The sequence below is a fragment of the Oryzias latipes genome, chromosome 16, assembly GCF_002234675.1.
Source record: "Oryzias latipes chromosome 16, ASM223467v1".
NCBI lineage: Eukaryota > Metazoa > Chordata > Actinopteri > Beloniformes > Adrianichthyidae > Oryzias > Oryzias latipes.
Window position 1 is genome coordinate 20988106 of NC_019874.2, and position 18048 is coordinate 21006153.

At 43.6% G+C, this 18048-nt stretch overlaps 1 protein-coding gene across 6 annotated transcripts in view; it reads left to right on the forward strand.

The window, feature by feature from the left end:
- The window catches only part of pou2f2 (POU class 2 homeobox 2), a 47068-nt gene that overhangs the window by 13166 nt on the left and 15854 nt on the right, over positions 1 to 18048 (forward strand). The window contains exon 1 of one of the 6 annotated variants that reach the window (XM_011485492.3): positions 14937 to 15110. The exons of 4 other annotated variants lie outside the window; for them this stretch is intronic. In XM_011485492.3, coding sequence (XP_011483794.1) covers positions 15056 to 15110 — 55 coding nt within the window. In that variant the 5' untranslated portion in view covers positions 14937 to 15055. Of the gene's footprint in view, positions 1 to 14936; positions 15111 to 18048 lie in introns of those variants that run through there. One more of the 6 variants, XM_020710596.2, reaches the window with a different exon arrangement.

An 18048-nucleotide genomic window follows, 5' to 3' on the forward strand; every position in this document is an offset into this window, starting at 1 on the left:
CACTAAATCTCCCGTCTCTAAATGACTGGAGAGGATGAGAGGTCACAGTCCATAGTGGAAGAGGACAATGCAGCTGTGATGGAGCTTTCTTTGTTGCCATTTATGAGCAAAGGTGGCCAATTTATAGAATACTGGTTTGTTAGGGAAACATTTTTTCTACACCAAATGACTCTTCCTAATCCCTCCAATAGTCCTCTGGAGGATGAATATAGATTTTTGCTTTTTTTTTTTGCCTCCTGCTACCATTTGATTTTTTTTTCAACTGTCTGTCCACCCCTGACCCCCCACCCCCTCCTCTAAGTACTCTGTTCCCTTAGTGACGGTTTCCAAGGTGCCCATCCCCAAGGACTGGAGGAGGGGTCTAGTGATGTCATGCATGCATAACTCTACACCTGTAATTTATGGCCTGCTCTTCCTTTATCTCTAGCTCTTGTTTCTTTTTTTTAGTGGCTTTTTTTATCTGTTGTAACACGTTTCCCATCTCAGAAAAGCATTGTACTAAAGCATACTATTCTGTCTGTTAAAAACAAATTAATCCTCCAATATAATCCCATTGTCATACAAATGTCCAATTTGGCTCAAAGGTTTGTGAATGCTTTCCAGTGTGGTGACAGTTCTTTTTTTATGAGCTGTTAAGAGACACACAGTTGACGTGGCCTGTGTCTATCGTCTGCATGGCTCTCTACATCTGCTCTATGTTTAAAAGGTCGTTTGTCTAACCTGACATTTTCTGCCCTTACCAAAGGTTTCTTCAATATCCAACTCAGCTCCCTCAATCACAGTCAATGTTTTTTCATCTTTTTAGCTGTTTCTGTATGAACCTTTTCTGACAGAACTTTGCATTTTGGTGTCAAAGAATATCAACAGGGTGGACGGCTGAATATTGACATCTGGATATGTTCATTAATATAGAAGAAGAGAGATTTTGTGCAGGTGTGTAGGTCATATCTTTGTGTATTTGTGAGATTCAAACGTCAATGATCCAAAAATGCTAGAGAAATCACGTCTTATGTTCACAACTTCAAATAAAGTTTTTGTGCGTTATGAAGTAGTTTAGGAGTTAAGGTTGGTCATTGAGTTTTTACAATAATCATAAAAGCCTTAGTTGTAACCGTCCTTTCAGCTAGATACAGGCTGTCTGCAGCTGAAAAATTTGGCAAACCTGTACGAGGCACACAGGTGGTCTGCACGAAATGACAAAATTGTAGACCACTCATTGCACCTCTAGAGTGAAAATGTTCATGCACATTTTTTCTACGGGCATGCTGCAGCTGACAGGTCATAGTGAACACTTTTACAACACGCAAAAGTATAGAAAGGGTGGACACACTTGTGCTCCCTTTAAGATGCAGCCGCTCCTCCCTGTGACCCTCTATGGGCCCAACAACCTAAAAACCCGCAGCACCTGTATGGGTTAAACCCCCATATGGATGCATGTCACTAAGGCTTGAGCTAAAGGGCTTAGAAATATGTTGTCAATGTAAGACCTCAGAGACTTTTTCTGTGACTGTTTTAGAGAGAAGAGTAGAAGTGAGTGGGTGGATTCAAACTCCATGTGGTCTGGTTAGATATTAATGATAGTACTTAAATATTAATTTGCCAAAAACAGTTTTTGGGAATTGCTTACGCCAAAGCTGTTTGTCTGGAGCATCTCTCTCAGCTTTGTTTGAGCACGTGTGAACGTGTCTCTGAACTCTGGTGTGGACCAAACAAGCAATTCCGAGTAAAGTTGAAAACAAGGGTCTCCTTTGTTTGCAGTTTACCTACAGTGTAAATGTAAACCGACTGTCCAGTGGAATATAGAGAAACAGACAGTATCAATTTCTACCTTCAAATGCTTGTATCTGTCAATATTTCCTAGAGTTTTGGTGGTCTGGTCTACTTTTTTGCCCTCTTAGTGCAAGTGTGAAACCAAACCCGATGAAGCTGGGGCAATTTTTAGTCTTTTTTCCCCCCAATTAAACAGTCAGCTGAACTACCTTGGTCTGAAAGCGCCCTGGGACAATTGCATTCAGGACATTTTGGGAAAGTGGGGGTACTTCCACCATGTGTGTTTGGGCGTGTGTGTATGTGTGCTAGAAGGAGGTATCTGTTTAGCACAGGTTGCCACTCCCCTTTTTGGCCTTGTATGGCTTTTGTTCCTGCTTCACGCCACCGTTCTGCTTTTACTCCTGAACAAAAAGAGGCCCTGGACAAGGTTCTTATAACTGAAGATTACCTCCTTTATGTTGGTTTTTGGAGTTCCTTTACACTTAAAGTCAGCATTAAGATGCAACAGCACTAAGATTTGTCCATTACAGTTGTACTCACCCTTTTAAACACACCCTCTGATGGGAACCATATTTTTAGTGTTTTTAACATGTTCTTCTAGCATTTTTCTCATGACGGAGTCTATATATTAAGGAAAATATAGCTTTAAATTTCTTCTCTGAGTATTATATACAGTGTTGGGAATGTCACTTTAAAAAGTAATTAGTTATAGTTACTGGTTACATGACTCTAACACACTATCTGAACCATGTTTTTGCAAGAAGACACTAGCCGCGGTTACATGGGCAGAATATCTTGATCGGATCAATGGTCGGGTTAAAATTCACCCGTGCACATGGGCACAGAAAACCTTTTTCCGATTAGAACAAACGTTCCCATGGCTCACGCTTTCGTTCGGAATGAATAATCTGGGCATGCGCACTGCGCAGTAGTGTAAAATCACCCGGATGCGGAACTAGATCCCGTTGTAAACAAACCGCTGCCACAGAGAGACAGCATGTGCTGCAGCTCCGTAATACGAGACGACCTTTCAAACGTGCTTTTATTAATGTCATGAATATTATGAAGCGCCTGTTCGCTCATCGTTATATTTAATCTGTGTGGTCAGTGCTGTTTTGTGAATGAAACAGCTGGAAGAAGGCTGAGGACAGGCTAACACGGGCTAACAACGTTAGCCTTGATGGACACGAGAATCCAGGACCGTGCGACAAACGCAGCAATCTGCATATTAGCGCACATAAATGTCTGGAAATAACAGCAGCCTTTATTTTGTCGGGACACAACTGGAAACACAAATCCACGTGAAACCCCGCGACATTTATTTCTGCTCTGATTTCTGCTCTGAAAAGTTCACACAGACCGCCCCAAAGCCACTCTGAGCTAGCGGCCGGAGCTCAGTCTGTTCGAACACGGTTCCTCCTGAGTCCTGCAGCCGCTAACCCAGAGCGGCGGCGCGGCTCGCAGTCTGGATTCTCCCACACATAACAAAACGCACACGTAACAAAGCATTCTCCCCCCTCGGACACAAAATTATTAATCCAGCTCCTCTGTTCACTCGGGTGCCAGTGGACCGAGTGAAAGTCGGGGGGTACGAAGCGCCCCTTCCCCGCATTCCCTTCGTGAGGGGTGTAAGAGAGGGGAGAGCCAGCGGGGCGAGAGCGGAGCGGCGCTTTTCACGGGGCGTCCGCAGAGCTGGACGGTCCTGTATGAGCTTTCTCACAGCCAAACACCGTCTATGCGTGACGTAACCCAGAGCAATAGTGACACACGATCGGAATGACCGTTTACATGCTCCACGATCGGATAAACGATCGGTATAACCCACCTATCTCAATCGGAAAGAAATTCTGATCCGAATGAGTCTGATCGGGGCAGAGTATTCCGAACGGGGCGTTTACATGACACATTTTCTTTCCGATCAGACGTTCATTCCGATTACTTTTGCCCATGTAAACGCGGCTACAGATATCTTAAAGAATTGTTTTTGTTTTTTTAGATTAACTAAAAAGGTTGTTCTTGTTTGTTTTGTACCTGCATGGCCCCATCATAAGGTCTGTCTGTTCTTTAAAGGTTTGGTCAGAAATGGACTCTCGTGTGAACGCTATCTCACTCCAGAATTGTAAATGGTCTACACTTATTCTGGGCCTTTTAACAGTTTCTTGGTTCTTCAAAACACTTTCAAATTGTATTCATCTCTCTTGCAGACACATGCACACAATGCTTTCCATTTTTCCATCGGTGTATCTGCTCCTTCTTTGCAGTTTGAAGTCCTTTTTTTCCTTCGCAATTGCAAAAAGCGTCTAGCTCAATAACACTATATACAGAGGTGATGAAGTCCAATCTTTATGTAGACTGCAGAAGGACCCCTACATTTCAATTTTGAGATGCCCTAAAGTGTGATCAAAACCTTGCACAACACTAGAGAGAGAAAAAAGTGAATACAAAGAAAATACATCCCTACATCTGCAATTTAGAATTTTTTTTTTAAATGCGCACTTGTTGCTTCACAGAAAGGAAAAAGCGATATTAGAATATCAATAATAAAAAGCTGTCAACTTGTGCTCTTTGCTGTTGATTACAGTGAGTTTAAAGATCCACTCCGATCATCTTTTAATCTATTTTCAAAGCCTTCCCAGTGGTCTTTTGATTATGATTATGCAGTTTTTAGTCTAAATCAAAACAACCCCAACTTAACATTACCAGTGCATCAAAAATGGGGCAATATTGGAGCTATTCAGCCGTACATTTTTAAATCAGATGCCAGCTCAGATGAGGAAAACAAAGACATACATTGATGTATTTGTCTACAAGTGGATGCATCAAGATAAAGTGGGCTGCAGCACCTACGTCACTGCTACAAACTTTTTCCAACAGCATTTCTGTGTCTGCTCATGATTTACCAAGATTTATATATATATAAGTATTTAGAAATACAATTTTTAGTTTAATTTTCTTTATATATGTCCTTCATCATGATAAAAAAAAAATGCTACAAGAACATGTTAAAAACATTTTCAATGGATTGGGTTGTTAAAGTGGACATTAAAAAATGGTCAGATTTCCACTCATTTGAGAAAAGGGAGTCAAGATCAACTTTCAGAAGAGTTAAATCCATCTTCCAGTTTCTCCATTATGACTATGAAGACTTACTGAGACCTCTGTGGTTTGTAGTTGGCAGAATGTTACATTCATCCTGAACTGAGTTTTTCCCCAAAGTCATGTTTTCCTCCTGCCCCCCCCCCACCCCCCACCCTTTGCGTAGTTGTGTGCTGTGGTGATGGGAGGGCACTGGATGGCTTGTTAAATGAACTCTGTGGTCGTGCTGACAAATCAATGATAAAGAGTGATGACATCAACAATGTAATGCATCTCCTTGGGCTTTCATTGACTCACCCTGTGCCCCCCCCCCCCCCACTAACATTTACACCACCTTTGGTCTTTGCCTTTACTTTGCACCATAAACGATCTGTCTATTTCTTTATGTTTGTCATTATATCTGTCTTTTTTTTATCTCTGTCGTTTGTTTCTTTTTGTTGGCCTGTCCATCTCCTTACTCCCGCCCTCCCTCTCCCTCTCTATTGATCCAGTCATAGTTTTCTCAGTCTTCACAGTACTGGGCCGCTCTAATCAATACAGATAATTGTCTGCTCTCTCTCGATGCCAAACATCGTCTCCCCTTCTCTCCTCTCTCCCTTTTTATCAATGAACTCCAGTCTTTCCTCACCCCTCCTCACCCACCTAGCCCTCCCCTCCTCCAGACGGGGATTCCCTCTCCCCTAATGAAGGGAGATAACCTGCTTTCTTTACCGATTTTCTACCACCCTCCCTCCCCCCAACATCCCTGCCTCACCCGCTCCCTTTCCTCCCCTTGTTCATCGATTACCGTGAGAGTCGGGGCCCGGCCTGCTCGCCCTGCAGATGTAAACACACACAGCGCTCCTGTTGTGGTTTCGTTGCCCTTCAACCAATCCACGTGTGCGGGCCCTTTGGTAAATCGCCAGGATGCGGAGGTTCCTGCTCGGTCAGAGGAGGTCCATCCCATCACCTTAGAGGTGGATGACTGAGCATGTTCACCAGCTGCCCTGTGGCCCCTCACGGGCCAGATCCGCGCTGTCAACCTGGGTCACCAACATTCCCATTCCACCAGAAAAAACATCAGATTTTCCTCCATAACCTTAAACTCTCACTCCAGTCATCTTTTGATCTATTGTTAAAGCGACCCCAGTGGTCTTTTAATTGTGATTATGCCATTTTTAGGCAAAATCGAAAACCTATGTCTTTTTCAAGACATGGCTGCTGCAGAGCAACAGGAGTAGGTGGGACTGTTGCCATGGACTGAGACTGCCCCCTTTTTCCATCATTCCGTTGTTTATGTTCTCTCCTGCTAGTTTACAGCCCTTCACACCCCTACCCTAACATTGGCGGAGCATTATTGGAGCTATCCAGCCTTATAGTTTTAAACCAGATGCCAACTCGGACGAGGAAAATAGGGACGGAGCAGGGAGCATGTGCCCTGTTGATAGTAGATTTTAAGTAACGACTGCAAGCTTTCTCAACCTGGATTTTTGGTCTGAATAAAAAAATATTCAGAAACGCAATTTTAATCTTGATTTTCTTAATATATGTCCTCCATTACGAGAAAAATGCCACAAGAACATGTTAAAAACACCCAAAATATGACATGTGTTAGAGTGGGGTCTCCAAGTGGTGTAGATGGAAACACCTCCAAGAGTTTAAATCAGGATTACACATTGCTTGTAAGTGTTGCGTAGCAAAAGCACTGGGTTCATGCGGTGTCTTGCACCTATGGATCAGTCCTGCTGCTGATGCTCGATCTGACTCAGGACATGAGGCCTGTCTGATGGCTGTGTCAACACCCTGCAGCCTCTCCTGAGCAGCCATGGCAGCGCCAGGACGCTGTGGTGTCCAGAGGGAGGGCATTGCTGATGTGGAGTGTCATTACCATGGAGAGGAGCTGGCTTTTATCTGCAGCTATGCTCAGGCAGGTGGTATGTTTTAAAGCAACATGCCCATGTACCCCACAGCCTTGGGTCTGCCCCACAGACTGCCTTTTTCTGTGTTTCTCACTTCACCTTTTGGATGAGATAAGCATCTTGTTTGTGGTTTGCCAATACTTTGTTAACAAAGAATCATGAAGTAAAATAAAATAGATCAATGTGGACAGTGAGGGTCAAATAATTTCTAGTTTATCTGTTTACAATTATTCTTTTAATTGAGAAGAAACGACAAATGCTTTGAGAAATAAAGGATGACAAAAACTAGATTTCAACTAAATTAACTAATCAAGTTGAAGAAGTTAACATTGTTCAAGCAAAAGGTGGGAGAGTAGACTGGAGTGAACATCCATAGCAGTGCAGCCATCATATTCTGTCTCTACATATGAAATCCTGTGTGTTTAATAATGCATCCATCCAGCCAGCCAACGAGGCAGGTTATAGGCCTGCAGGTTATTATACTGTGTGTGTGTGAGTGTGTGTGTCTAGAGTTGCACACATGTGTATCTTTCTGCAAATCAAATGTGAGCTATCCAGCTCAAGTCTCTAATGTATACTGTATCAGTGAACTCAGTCTGAAGCTGAACTAAACCACACAGGCAATATCAATGACAATATATATTTATAGGATAGGTATCCAGTGTTTACACAAATATATCATATCCACTCTGATCTGCTGTAGATGATAGGCCCTGTCATGCATTTCTCTGTGCTTTTCCGTGAAAGGAACAAGTGAGATGCATATTGCAATAGGTGGAAATGGTTTAAATCACGATGAGAGGTGAAAACAACCTGCTGGACCACAGGGAAGCTGCAGATCATGATAAAAGAAAAAAACAAAACAAAGCACATTCACTACCTACATTTTACGTGTTTTAAGCATGTCCTTTGGTTCTCCTTGTAACTGCATCTGGACGTGTGTTTGTTTATGGTGGATGCAGCATGTGTGCACGCATCTGAAACCAGCTTAGGTTAACATGTGTGTGATCAGGCTAAACAGGGCTTGCAAACAATCAGTTTAATGGAGATGACAAATGAGGGGTGGAGGAAAATTGAGCAAAGGAGTCGTATTGTCCTGGAGGATTTTGGAGAGGGGGGGTGGCAGACAGCAGGGACCCTCCTACTCTCCTGGGAGCTGAACTTACAACCCTTAACCTTCTTCTAGCCCTCTGGTCATGGACTTGAACCTGGTAACCCCCTTGTGGACAATCTGAACCCCTCCCTTGCCTCACTGCAGCAGTCTGTATGTCCTTAATGGATAAATAGGCTGTGTGTGAGGACGTGTGCACATGTGGCCTCTACCATGTATGAGTGTTTAGCTAGTTGCCCTGGCCTTTATGGGCGCTTTGTCTTTTAATTATTGATTAATTAAGTTCAAGAGCAAAAACGGTCAGGTTTTGTTTGATTTCTCCAACATTCTTTCCCTCTTGTCGAGTTCTGCAAGTCTGTGCGAAATACACTTTCTTATTTTCGGATTTTACCCTTAAATAGTTGGGTAGCTATGGAACGGGATCCACTGGGACTTTGTCTTTCTCTCAGTGGACCCCCGCTGTCCCTCTAACGAGAACAGAAGCAGAGAGGTTTATGCAAGCTTGGGCTCAGATCATTCTTCACCTGTCAACAAAATCATCCTCACCTCGGAAAGAATGGAGATACAGTAGGGAGGAAGGCAAGAGGGGGGACCAGTCGGCGAGTGGGGGGTGGTGGTGTGAACGGAAAGATAGAGGGGGAAAAAAAGAGAAGGGGACAGGGACTGATTTATTTCACTTGGCCATTTTCTTTTCTCCTTCATTTCTCCATTTCTTCCCTTGTTTGTGTTTGTGGGCCCTGCTTATCAGATCCCAGCGCCATTCAAGGCCCCAGTCAGGGGGGGGGAAGCCAGACGCCTGCATCTCCTTTTCATTCAATCTCTATGCTTCTCCTTCTCCTTTGCTTGCTCGGGCTCTCCCTCTCCTAACCTTTGAGAATAAGAGCCTTGAATTTGAATTTCAGAGCGAGCTAGCAAGCAAGCGGACGATTTGGAGGGGGGAGGAGGAGATGGGTGAAGAGCGAGTTGGTGGAAAGGGGGTGGGGGGATTGCTGAAGCCGCCGTCACTGAGAAAGGGCCTGCTCAGTGCGTGTCCCAGTCTCCCCCCTCAAAGGGGCCCCGATCGATACAAACTCGGAGCAATAAAGCTTTCCCCCTGTCATCTCTGCAGAATACAAAGCAGAATAGAGGGAGGGAGGGAGAAGGAGAGAAAAAGAGAGGGAGAGAGAGGTGAAAAGCTGTTCCGCTAGCCAGACCAATTTCCTCGCACCCCCCTACCCCCTCGTTTGCTTCACCACCATCTCCCTAGCACACCACCACCTATATCACCCCTTTTTCCTCAGCTCCTTATTTTTTTTATCTTTCACCTCTTTCCCCTCTCAGCACTCCGCCAGAACAGCCCATTCTTCATAATAAAAACAGCATGAATTAAGCATGCAATAGATCCCCCGTTTCCCCAACTGCTGGAGGAAGAGCAGGAAAATGGAAGAACAGGAAGGAAGTGTGGTAAAACAGCTGCCATGTGATGGAAAGTGGAGCGCAATGGATAAAAAAAAATACAGGAAGAAAGGCCGTTCTAACCACGGATAAAGTGTGCGCGTGGACAGGGTGAAAGGAGGCCGGAGGGTGCATCTGCAGGAGGAGAGATGGATGTAGTGATACAGGTTGAGAGGAAGGAGAAATATTGATGAAGAAGTGTGGGGGTCAGAGAGAGAGGGAAAAACGTGTGGGGACGGGGGTGAGGAAGAGAAGATGTGCACAGGGGTGAGGAGGTCAAACAGCAATCTCTCGACTTGAGAGCCAATTACAGCAGTTGTAATCTGGATTCAAAGCAGTGGGACGTGGCGGTGACGTGCAGGCGAACGCCTCCACACAAACAGTCCCCGGACAAAAGGCTGCAAGCAGCGTCCTATCCACAGTGCTGGCACATCCTGCACTGCAAAAACTACACCTTAAAGTAAATAGACCCTTGTTTCAAGAACATTTGTCATAATTTCTGTCTTGCAAGAAAAATACTTTCATCAAGACAGGTTTTTAATAGCAGCGTAATCTTAATTTGAGAAAACGTGTCTTCGTGACTTGAATCCTTTACTTAAAATAAAAATGTCTGGTAGATTTTTCTCCCCCTTTTGGCAGATTGTTTTTGCTCATTCATAGAAAATCTGCCAATGTGGTAAGAATTTTTTTGACTTCTTTCTAAAGGGCCTGTTTTAGGAGTTTGCATGTGTGCGTCCACAAAGTGTGTGTGCTCCATTCTTCTGCTGTGAATGGCAGTGCAGGAGTCAGACTGCCAATCAACTATTGTGCTCTTGTCAATTTAATAATATTTCTGAGCGCTGACCTCCACGGATTCACAACCACCACTTTATGTGTGTGTATTTCTTTCTTTGTGTATGAGTGTGTTCTTTATTTCTCCCTCTTTCACCTCAATCCAACCCCTCCTTCCCCACTCAGTCCCTGTCTCTTATTTTCTGCTTTATTGGAAGAAAATAGCGAGAATCCCTCATCTGTCTTTCTTTCAGCCCCCCATCTCTCGTCACTCCTTCATGTAACTCTTATTACATGCTTTGGCCTTCTTCCTCCTTCCCTTTCTGTTATTCTTTTTTTTTTTGCCTTAGACTTCATCCCTCCATCTCCTTATCACAACTTCCTCACTCGTTCTTTCGCCTCCCCAGCTGCTGTCCCCATTCCAGGCCAACCCTTCCTGCCTCATTGTCAGTGTTGTTCCTTTTTGCTTCTTCATCATCATCAGCTCATTTTGTCAACTCTGTGCCCCCCCCCCAACACTGCTCATCCTCCCTCCCTCCTTCCCTCTTTCCTTACCCCCCCCCCCCCTCACCCTTTTCATTCCCTGGGGAGGTCAGTAATAATGGTAGTGATGGAGTGAGAGAGGGAGGTGCGATTATTGTCTTGTCGGGAGTCAGAGGAATCGATCGGCCCAGAAATATGAGGCGCGAGAAAGAGCCGCTGTGTCAGATACAATAACCACCCGCTCCCGGGGGCTTACACACACACAACATTCAGACACACACACCCTTTTCTCGACATGAACTTACTCATTTATTTAGCTGGACACAAGTGTGGACATTGACACGCGCACGCACTCGAACCTTCTTTCTCGTTCATTAACGCATCCCTCTTCTTCTGTGGTGGAGGAGGGGAGCGGTGCGGCGGGCCAATCATCTACATGCTTTGATCTGAGATAAAGCGCAGAGGTGGATCTGTTCTGATCATTCTTCATGCACAGATAAAGGGCAAGGCGAGGAAAATCGCTCGCACACCTTTCACTCACGCCGCTACAAACAGACACACAAGCACGCACGCCGCACACATGCTCACACCGACGAGACCTTTCGCTGCTGTTGCCAGGCAACGTGGCCGAATGTCCAATCCGGGCGAAGAGCGGTGGCCGGTGATGTCACAGCTGCTGCTGACCAGCAGGTCTGAGGGAGGATGCGAGGCAGAGGAGGAAAGGAGAAAGTTTGAACTGGCGAAAGAAAAGGCAGAAGGTCGCCCAAAGAGAGTGGGGGGATGATGACAGGGTTTGAAGGAGAAGCAAGTGAGGAAGAGGCAGAGGTGACAGAAGGGCAGACGGGTATATAATGACCTAAAGAGGATGATTGCCCCAACTGCTCTCCTTTAGGTTTGCATTTTGACCAAGACCATGAAAACAGACGGTGTGACAGACAGGTCAAAACTACAGATCTTTTCTAAACCTTCACCCCTGTGTCAAAAAGAAGAGTTTCAGGAATGAAGATTAAGATTTTAGCTTGAACCTTGGTAGCGCTGTGGGAGAGCGCCGCATCTGTCTAGACAAAACCCAGCTCCCCATGGGCTGCTCAGATGATGGAGCGAGGAGGAGAATGACGGGAAAGAAGGATGAAGAGACAGAGGGCCAGCGGAAAAGGAGCAGTTGAGAGGTTTTGGGACAGGAGAGGAATAGGTGTTGCAAATGTGTGGGCAGCTGCGATGGCGTTGGTCCCAAGGTGGCCAGGAGCGTGAATGTGTTTTAGCCCCTGCTGCTTCTCAACTCCAACCTCTGCAGTATGCGCCCTGCCGGACCTACAGTTTATAATCCTGCCGTTCCTCATGGGGGCTCACCTGAGCACACACCTATGTGTGGGACTTGGTTTTATAAACTTTGCAATTTGTATAATAGAGTCTGGCTGTTAAACTCTGTCCACGGCTTGGTGGGTCCATCAGTGAGCCCTGCTCCATCCTCATCCATAAGAAGAGGAATATGATGGATTATATGAATTAGAGACAGTGTGGCTGCAGGCCTTAGGCTGTACTAGATATGAGAAGCCCAAGCTGCAGAGGGAGGCTGAACTGGTTTGGGGGCCTCAGAAATGTCGCTGCAATGACTCATTACACTTCAAGCAGAAACTCCAGCTTACAGAATTCTCCTATCTTTTACTTCCACTCTTGCCACCTTTACATTTCTTCTTTTTCATCCTTTTTTTCCTGGGTGCCCCTCTTTTCCACTCTTTTTCTCAGCTGCTCCTGCATTCTTTGACAGAGGAGTGATTGATGGCTCTCTGGAGGCTCCAGACTCCGCCCGTCCTCCTCTTCAGGGTCTTACCTTCACATTGTGTATCACTATGAGTGTCCATTCATTGCTTGATAACCACCAACCAATTCATTCAACTGCATATAAAGCTGTCCAGCATCTCACCTCCACTTTATTCTATAGATTTTACTTCATGTAAATTGTTTTTTTTTCTCATCATTTAAACCTTATTTGGAAATATTTATTTTAGATACTGCAAAACCTTTACAGGGGGGCTCAGGCCTCTTTGGTGCAGGAAGGCCCCCATGGCTGTGAACTGTACGACGCACACACATATAGTGGTAGTTACGTGGTTAAATTGGGCTTTTGAACAAAGGTCACGGCCAAAGCCACGCTGCCCAGATTGACCTGTGACCCTGGGCACCACCCCCTCCACAACACGCAGTCTGTCACTGTCGGCACACGGCCCGCAACGCTCGGTTTCCTCATAAATTATGCAAACTCACGCTCTTTATTCTTTAACTGTTGAGTAAATCATTCAACCAGTTAGTAATTTTTGGTATTCAGATTTGCTTTTGTTTTAGTTGTACAACTATCATTTGTTTTAAAGGTTAATACTTGTTCAAAACTGTTTTTCAAGATATGTTTTGTATAAAATAGAGAAAGATTCTCACTCTGATCATCATATCACCACCACAAACAGCTTAGATCAAAATGATTTTTGCTTAAAAATCATTCACAAGAAAACTTTATTTATCAATACAGTTTCTCTTTAATTTTCTTTTCATCTGCCTCTAATATTGAACTCTAACTGAGGCATCAATTCAAAGGGTTTTACAGGGCAAAAAAAAAGAAAAAAAGGAATAAACGGGCACAGTAAAACTTGTAGGGCCAAGTCTCTGGGGACAAAAATAAATAAAAATACACTTCAATGAAACATGTTTGGATTTTTGGCCTTAAAAGCAGGGAGGGCTACGAGCTGGCTGGAGAGGAGGCGGCCATCTAAAAGCTCCATTTTCTTTTCTATTCCTGGAAATTCTGGGAAACACAAATAGACTGGTGTTTCAAGAGTGGAGGGTTCCTGCAGCGTGAAAGAAAAAAAACATTTAACATAAGAAACAGCTTGACCTTTAAAGGCTGTGTGTTAGATGTAAAAATTGTTATTTATTGAGGGGAAGGGGGGCGGGGGACGCGACGGAAAATGCAGGTCACTGTATCGCGGATCCGTTAGATGTTCGAGAGATTACTTATAGACTCTGCAAACATTGCAGCACCACAATTCAATTGATTACTTCTTAGTTTCAACTCTAAACACAGCATGAAATATTTTTGTACATTAGTTGTCCTGCTCTATTTACTTTTATGTTATTCCTTATGGTAAATTCACATTTATAGGGTCACATTGTTTGACTTGTGTGTGTATATATATATATATATATATATATATATATATATATATATATATATATGTATATATACATACATACATACATACATACATACATACATACATATATGAATATGTGGACAAATGAGAAAAATCTTCCTGTAATAATTAAAGTGTATTAAGTGTGTTCTCAGCAGTTGAGTAGATCACTGTCAGTATTCCTAAGGTTAAACTGCCTGTACATGTTGAATGAGCGAAGTGGGACACAGGTAGAAGGACAGAGAAGGAGGTGATGCCATCTTTCTTCAGGGGATTGAACATGTTTGCTCACCAGTAGGAAAATAAAGAGTGCCACCTTGTGGTCGATGCAGACACTGAAAATTGAGAGAATATTTTCTGCTGAAACATCCTTTCATGTCTCATCAAGATCATTCCTACTAGATTGTCTATGGTTTTGCTGTTAGTCTTTTAATCCAAGTGGGCGGCAGTGGTGATGGCTCACATTTAGCTTTTTCTCTCTGTGTTGTTCCACTGTCACGCCTCATCTACCCATCACGTGTGACATCTCTTGATGTGTGTTGTGTGTGGTGAGTCTCTGCTCGCAGCTGACATTGCGGCGTGGTCAGTGGTACAGTGCGTGTTGTGACTGACTTTTTCCTTTCCACTTGGTTTAGAAGGTTAAACTTAGCTGGAGATCATGTCTCACATCTTCTGTTGTTGGTGAAGACCTCCTTCGAGAGACCACCTGACACCCACGGGTGCTCTAACACCCCACACTCCAACAAGAAACACACAAATGTGTGTATGTGTGGATAGAGAGTTGCATTTTGCAGAATTTAAAAGTTTAAATCATTGTTGGTTCCACGTTGTGCCAACTGTCAAACTTTTTATGGCCAGAATGTCAAGCTTGTTGTTTTTGTCTTACGCGAGTGACAAAGTCGGTGTGTGTGTGTGTGTGTGTGTGAGTAGCTGTTTCCAGCTGCGCCATCACTTTCCGATGGCACCCATCATCCCCCTCTTTTTCTCCTCTTTTATCTCTTTTGATCTCCTCACTCTTTCACTCTCTCCCACTCTATAATGTGCGTCCTCCTTTCTTTCTTTCTTTTTTTTCTTCTTGTATTTTTAAGTTCCTATTCTCTGAGGCTTACTTCCTGCCTTTTGCAGGATGTGGGGAGGAGGTGGGGCCTTGGGGGTGTGGACTGTCGTGTGTGACAGAGAAAGAGAGGGAGGGGAGGGCGAATTACTCAATTATATGATTTAATGCACTCATCCTTTGAGTTAGAGCGCGGCAGAGGGAGGGCGCGTGAGAGTTTTTCTTCAGGTGGTCCACACGCTCTCACACAGACATGACCAAGACAGCAGCAATAGCAGCAAAGGACTTCTCCAGTATGTGGTTGCCAGGTGAGTGCCTGTCTGTGCAGCTCCTTTCTCTTTCCCAGCCTTCATTTGCCAAGACCAATTAAGCTCTGGTGTGTGGGAAAAGGGCCCGTGTGCGAAGGAGAGCAAGAGCTGTGTCTATGCTGTTGATTAATACCACTGGGTCCAACAAGCCGCAGCTAATTAGAGAACATCAAAGGGTGAAAGGTGGCGAGGAGCAAAAGAAGGATGGAGGGATGATGGATGGAGAGATGGATGAGTGGACGCCTGTCGCAGACAGAAGGAAAGGTCAGAGCCCTCACAAGTGTTTGGGTTCGTTGTTTGTGTGCAATAGTTGCTCAAATAGATATTTAATGCAAAAGAAGACTCTATGTATTGATATTGTTTGGTGCGTAACATTTTAAATTATAGGGAAAAAAAAGAGAAAAATGTGTCTGATTATGTTTTGTGGAGCTGCAGAAGTGAAAAGAACTGAGGAGGTGCAGTATATCAACATGCTTCACTTGTATTGATAACCCTTAGTGGTAAACTTGGATACAACGCTTTTTGGCTTTTCTCTGCTAAAAGCAGTCAGTGGTGACCAACAGCGAGGATCAAAATATGTTGGCTGAGTCACCCGTTTCTAGAAACATTCTAAATGTCAATTTGCTCATGCTTCTCAGTCTTTGTTGTCATTGAAAAAAAACCACTATGAGATCATTTTTTATCCATTGGGGGTATTAATGGCAGTAAAAAAAAAGTAATCAAGTCACTGTTTAACGTGGCGTGACCACTGTGCTCCGGAAAGTTGCTCTGAACTGAGTGATACATTCGTCTCACACTCTGCAACAAGCAGAACAACACACTACGTCCAACAACCAAAAAAAGTGTTGATCTAATTCACGCCATTATCTTCCACCTTCCTCTCACATTTGATGAAAAAAAGAACAAAGATCATTCAAGCATTGTCTTTTGACTATGACCTTTTCTGTACAGCATCATGTATAACATTGCATTACAGGACATGAGAAATGTGAGAAAACTATCACAAACAATTCCACGTTACCCCCAAACTGCTCATCAGGGTGAGACTGCAGAGGTCCATCATTCTTAATAGAGTGGAATGAAGGACTTGAGTCTGTTTGTGAGTAAATAAAGGTTGAGCACCTGCTCTTTGCATGAATGTAAAATGTATAAAAATGTGTTCACTAAAACACATAATTAATTGTATTTATTTAAGCAGCTTTTGAGTATGTTTAGTCAGAGCCTGGGTTGCATTTTTCTTAACTTATGTTAAAAAAAAAAACTAAGAAAGAAAGTCAAAAATTTACAAAAAAATATTTTGGCTCTAACTTTTTATATTAGGTCTTTTCTTTTTTGTTATGCCCTTATTTGAAGCCCTTTGTAGATATAAAAAATGTTGGATTAGACCTTTTCATTGTTTTGTTTTTTTGCCCTTAGCAAAGTTAGTATTTAATTTAATGCAAATTTGGTAATTAAAACCATCTGGATTAAATTTTATATTGTTAACTAAAATATTTTAAATAATTTTATTTCAAGTAACACTTCTGATGTTTTGGGGCCATTTGTACATTTAATCACTCCAGTGCTTTTGGTTCAGGCTTGCGCCCTGATTCAGGATGTCGGGTGGGGGTTGATGGGGTTTCTTCAGGATGATTGCAGTAAAGTTTCATCTTACCCAAAATACCCAGAGGAGAATAACAGAAACAGTCCAGACTGAACCAGCATGTTCTTGTTCCTTCTTCTCTCTGTTACATCACTTTATCATGACAGAGGATTATACAGCATTTATGTTCTTGGCCTTGTCGGACCACAAAATAACTCCGCAACGGATTTTTGTATTCTCCCCTTTTCAAAAAAAGGTGATTAAAGTGGTTCAAAAAAGCTTCTCATCATCTCTGTAAAAGTTTTGTGCAGAACTGAGACTGGTGTCTTCTCTTAATGCCTACTACACCATAAGTTTGCAGTGAAGTTCGTTGTGTGTTTGTGTGTGGAGCAGTAAAAGAGAGGCAGCTTTTATAAGATGGACTGAAAGAGAGAGTGAGACTGGAGGCTAATATTAATAGCCCCGCTGACAGTAAGTGTTGGGTTTAGCACTCAGCGTTCAACCCGGTGCAAGGGGAAGTCGGGAGGGGAAGTGAGAAAAATACACACCATGCTGATATACTGCCCCAGAACTGTATTACTGACCACATTATCCACCGGGCTACTGTCTGTCAGCCATTTTTAACTATGAATCAACACATAGCATCACCATGTGTCCTGGCAGCGGGCAGCACAGCAGGAGGACGGGCTGCACTTTTGCAGCTCTGCATTTTACGCCCCAGACTGATGAGGACGGGATGCGACTTTAGCGTTGCACCCCGCTCATAATGACAGTCTCAGCAGTTCTGCCAGTAATGTTTGGGATGACTTATTGATACTAAGGTGTCTTTTTTGTGATTGAAAGGGAGGCTCTTTTTTTCTGTTTTGGATTTTTTTTGTTCAGGTGTTTGCAGCAGAGTTTATGCAACATGAGGAAAAACTGCTTCCATGTGTGATGCTTGAAAATACACCAGAGTGACCGTAAGCATTTGCTTACATGGTGGGTGACAAAATTAGCTGATTCTTTTTAAGGGAACTCCTTTCTTTACTGTAGTTCTCCAAACCAGTTTGTCACTTAAACAAATGTGCTGCAATGGTGCTGCCCCATCTGATCATTGAACTTCTCTGTCAGTAAGTATGAGGGACGGCCGATTGAAAATAGAAAACGTGTAGGTGGTCAGTGGAGCCATGGGTGACTGCTGCCCCCTAATGGTGGCTGTGCTTGACCACTTGAGATTAAGACCACTGCATTTACTTTGTCACCTCTGCAAAGGCAACAAGCTGATGGAATAATCTGACGAACCGTCGTGAGGCAATGGAGGTGCTAGCAAGAAATGTCAGGTGGAAAGGAGGTCAGTTAAAGCAGAGAAGAGCGGTA